Below are 5,142 nucleotides of genomic sequence, written 5' to 3'. Positions count from 1 at the left end.
AAAAAAAAAAAAAAAAAAAAAGAGCCTTAATTCCTTAAACAATTGTTTCTTTTTTTTTTTAATACTACCAAACAGATTCTCAATTAATTTTCAAGAATGGAATGCAAGATATGTGTGAATGTAATCATCATCATCATCATTGATATAAAGTGATACAGCCATCCATTTACGCCAATGAGCTCAATGCCTCAATCTCAATTGACATTTTCTTCCCTTATAAGTTATAGCCTTATAGGTGGAGGGATGCGTAACTTACGATTAAAACTAAACAGTGGTCCATTTTTTTTCTCTAAAATGAGGTTTTAAATCTCTTAAGCTTATCCTCATAATGTGAGTCATCCACAATTTTTTCTTTTCATTAAACACCAAAAAAAAAAAAAATTTTCCCCTAACTTTATGACCAAATACACAAAACTTAGGCTAAGAGTATCAAACATAAAATTCATACCCAATGCATAAGTCACTTTTGCTGGGTTTAGCAGATGTGATTGCAGCAACATATCACTTGGGCGAAAGGCACTCGCCATAGCACACCTCTTAAAGGTGTTGTCCTATATATATAATAGCTCATATAATTAAAATTGATAGTCCTTAAATTTTTTATAGGGATTTTGGGACTCCAAAAGACTATCACCCTTATTTCCTAAAATTCTTTCCAACCATATTCAAATTGAAACAATTGCACCAATCTGCGGCATATGCTCCAAACCATATAATAACATTACTACAATCTTTAACATTTTCTATATTTGTAATCAATTTCAATAAAAATTAAATTGATGGAAAAAAATCATAATCTCTGACATTGTGAAATTAAACCCAAAAAAAAAAAACAAAAGAAAAAAAAAAAAAACCTTGCAGAACCATATATGATTTGACCTTGGCTTGCATCTCATGCAGTGCAGCCACTTCTTCCGCCATTTCCTTCAACCGTTTCTTCATGTCATCCACATCCACTCCCTCCTACTTTAACCATTTTTATTTTCACAATTAGCCAAAAGTAAACTGAAAGAATACAATTTTGTAACCAAAGGCCTATTATTAACACTCAATACTTTCCCATCAGATCTAAAGCAAAAATTACAGAGCCAATTCCAAATCATGAGTTGGGTAATTTTTGTTCAAAATTCTTTAATTTTCTAGAGGCATAAGCAACCTATCCAGTCATGTTTTTACATCCCACAAAAAAGACATTGAGAAAAGAAGGCCAACAAATACATCTTGCCTTGATTAAATCAATAACATAACATCACATTCCTTACTTATCTTCTTCCTTATCAATTTGCATGTATTATGACTTCTAGAATAACGAAAAAAAAATCACTTAGGAATTTTATCAAACATCTAGTGTATGTGTAAGAGAAACAACAACACTTGGTTTTATGGAGGCTGGTGTCGCATGAACAAAAAAATGCATGTATTACAACCATTACTACCAACACAAACCTAAACAACCACATGAACAAAATTTTGATGGTTAACAACAATAATAGACCAATCTATAATATTGTCTCAGTATCAATACGCCAATACCAACATTAGTGAAATAAGATAGATAAACCATTTTTATTCTTTGGAATCATTTTTATGAAAACATACACTAGTTTGGTTTGGAATGGGTGTCCCAAAATATTGTCTTTTTGTTTGATTGGGTAATTTTGATCAGATTGCATTGGTTAAAAAAACAAAAAACTTGATGTTAAGGGGTATGAATGAACCGAATAAAAGAAAAGGAATATGCATTACTACTCCATTGGCGTTGTTGGTGTTTTTTGTGTTAACCATCTCCTCATACTCCTCCATCTCTACCTCCCTCTCTCTCTCAAAAAAAAAAAAAAAATTATATATATATAATATATATTAAAATTTACCCAAAAAACTAGTATAAATAGTTTGTGTTAGGTAATCATAATCAATTGTTATAAGATAATATAAATATTTGTCACAGTCACAAATTTATATGATATGAAATGAGGAGATTCAATCGTGAATCAAGAAAACACAATCATAGAAGTAAAAATTCAAAGCATACAATTCAAATTAAACAGGAAAGGAAAGGGAAAAAAAAATGTATGTAATCCTAAAATAAATTGAGAGATTACTTATAAATTCTCAACAACAGAGGCACAAATAATCTAGTGTAAAAATAAAAGGGAAAATTAGATAAAGTTATGTGGCCAAAAAAAAAAATGTAAAAAAAAAAATTATTTAAAAAAATTATTAAAAACTATTTAGTATAAGTGATTCTTCTAATTTTTATAAAAAATTTGATAATATTTTTATTTAAAGTAAATTACTAAGTCCTGAATTTATTTATTTATTAAATATATAATATTTATATATTGCTTGTTAGGAAATTTATTTCTTTAAATAAAAAAAGAAAAAAGAAAAAACCTTCTCTCTCGCATTCTCACAAATTCTCAGGTTCACTCCTTTCTAAAGAAAGTTGCTCCTGCTTCTTCTCTCTTGCTTGCTCTTTTTCCACCAATTTACTCATAGGTTAGATAAAATCGAAGCCCTAATTTCACGCACTTTTGTTTGTATTTAGTTTTTATTTCGAATGGTTTTTGATTGCATAATCTCAGGATAAGGGTTTTTGTATTCTCCTTGAATTGGAGCTTGTTAGATCAAATTTGGGACCTTGAATTGAAAATTTGATAACCTTAATCTCAATCTCTTACTGGGTCATCATGATTTAAGCATTTTTTTTTTCATGAATATCTTGGATGTGTTTATATGGGTTTATGAATTGACTGAGGTAGTTTTGTAAATTGTATTTTTTGGGATTTATGAATGATTTGATGCATTTGAAATGAACCAAGTGTAGCGTCTGCTTTTGTAAGCCAAAAGAGTGCATTTAGTTTTGGGCTTTTGAAATAAATTTGGGGACTTTTTTGGGGTTTCTGATTTTTGTGACTTATTGCCCTATCCGAGGGAGTTACGTGAGCATGTTACTCTCTATGTATGTGTTCGAGTTATTGGTGTGGTTAGAAGTAGGCAGTGCCTTTTCTGTTTGATGAAATTCTTCAAAGAGGTAGAAACTACTTTACTTTTGTCTGTTTAGGGTCTCATGCCTTGCTGATACTAAGACGAACTTGTCTCTACGAAACAGAGTTACAATCCCGCCAAATATAGTTGAATTGTTTGTTAGTACGCTCTTTAGTGTCGTTGAAGTATCTCTGTGTGTATGTATCATTGTAGTAACTATATGTATCAATATGTATATTTTGATAATTCTGGACCTGCATTCGATGTATATTTCTTTGGTTGATTATGGTCGTTTGTGTAGATTCCAAATTTGCTATAGTTTCTAAGTTTGGCTTAATATTCTGTTATATTTTCTGAAGCATTAGTATGGGACTGACACTGTGAGTCAATTATTTTCAGGACCCCTTAATGGCAGATTCGGGTGAAAATCAACAGCCTGAACAAGGTGTAATTCTTCTTTTCTAATCCATTCTCTTTCTTTGTATATTCATGATTTGGATACTATTCTTATCTTTTGTTTTGTGGTTATTTGCTATTTTGATCCCAAAATATTTATAATCTTTGTCTTTTCAGTCTGCAACTTTTTCAGAAAGCCATCAAGGAATAAAAACATCAGAAAAAGAACAGTTGATGAAGATGAAGAGGATGATTCAAAAACAGAAGGCTCATTCTTACACAGTCAAAAGAAAACCATAAAGCCTGACAATAAGCTGTATTTTTCGACTGGATCCTCTAAGAACAAAACGTCTACTGAAGCAAAGGAAGAATCTGAGAAGCCAATTTTTCAGTTTGAGTCTTCAAGGGAAATTCAAGTTGAACATGATAGCAGAGCGACAGCAACTCTAGAAACTGAGACCGATTTCTCAAGAGATGCTCGTGCATTGCGTGAGAGATCTCTTAAGCAAGCAGAGGAGGCTTTGAAGGGGAAAGGAAAAAGCTCTGGGGATGAAAAGTTGTATAGAGGAATTAATGGATATACCGATTACAAGGCTGGTTTCCGAAGAGAGCAAACGGTTGCTAGTGAGAAAGCTGGCGGAGCACATGGGCCTTTGAGGGCTTCTGCTCACATAAGAGTTTCAGCGAGATTTGATTATCAACCGGACATATGTAAGGATTACAAAGAGACTGGATACTGTGGGTATGGAGATTCTTGTAAGTTTATGCATGATCGAGGGGATTACAAGTCTGGATGGCAAATGGAGAAGGAGTGGGATGAGAGCAGGGAGAAAACACTATAGGTTAAACTCTCTCTCTCTAAAAAAATAATAATAATAAAGGAAAAGAAAAGGGGAGTGTAATTAATTTTTTTTTAAAATAAAATAAAATCAGCTTAACTACAGTTGTGTGAGGTTTAGTTGGCATGAGTTAATTTTTTATGTGCAATGCACATGTTACCTTCCTAAAGTGGTTTGAAGGTATTGGCTCCAATCTAGTTTTGAACAAAATTTATCTTTTTATTATATTTACTAGCTTGTAACCACATGCATATGAATGGATACACTTAAAGATATAGAATAAGATGCATAAAATAATTAGGAGCGGACATCATAGATTGAAACTAAAAAAGAAAAAAAAAAACATAATATAATTCCTATATATGTAATCTAAATATTATTTTTAGTCATTTTTATATTTTGTTAACTCTTTAAAAAAATTTGTAAGGATATTATTAGGTATAAAATGTAAATTTTCCATTTTTTTTTCATAATTATTGTGATGCACTTTTTATTTTACTATTCATTTATTCTAGACTCTTTGGTTTTTGTACTTAATAACCCACTTTGATGAATATTTATGATGTGGTCTCACATTTGATTCTAAAATTAAGAAATAAAACTCTTTAAGAATAAATATTTTAGGACACATGGCGCAAAATTGGAACTTTAATTTAGAATTCTAATTTGAGTTTCTTTTAGCTTCACATATTATTATATATATAAATATATAGATTTGCTAGACGTTCCTTCCACACCAAGGAAATCCAAATTAATTTTTCCTTTTTCATCTTGAAAATTCAATTCACTTTCTAAGTTGCAATTGGAATTTAAGGCAATTTAACTAAAAAATAACATTAAATATAAAAACTTTGACATAGTCTTTAAAACAATTTGAAAGTTCAATATGGGTATGAAATACCCTTGAACGTTTAGACCC

The 5,142-nt window shown here is 30.7% G+C and overlaps 1 protein-coding gene across 1 annotated transcript in view; it reads left to right on the top strand.

Annotated features, from left to right (window-relative positions):
- The window catches only part of LOC136067055 (zinc finger CCCH domain-containing protein 1-like), a 10,153-nt gene extending 5,927 nt beyond the window's left edge, over window positions 1-4,226 (top strand). Inside the window, exons 3-4 of the mRNA XM_065772312.1 lie at window positions 3,388-3,433; window positions 3,562-4,226. Of these exons, the coding sequence (XP_065628384.1) occupies window positions 3,397-3,433; window positions 3,562-4,226 (702 nt within the window). The 5' untranslated portion in view covers window positions 3,388-3,396. The remainder of the gene's footprint in view (window positions 1-3,387; window positions 3,434-3,561) is intronic.
- Window positions 4,227-5,142: the final 916 nt, after the last annotated feature.

The sequence above is a fragment of the Quercus suber genome, unplaced genomic scaffold, assembly GCF_002906115.3.
Source record: "Quercus suber isolate HL8 unplaced genomic scaffold, Cork oak 2.0 scaffold_56, whole genome shotgun sequence".
In the NCBI taxonomy this organism is placed as follows: Eukaryota; Viridiplantae; Streptophyta; class Magnoliopsida; order Fagales; family Fagaceae; genus Quercus; species Quercus suber.
This window is presented reverse-complemented; position numbering and strand designations above follow the sequence as displayed.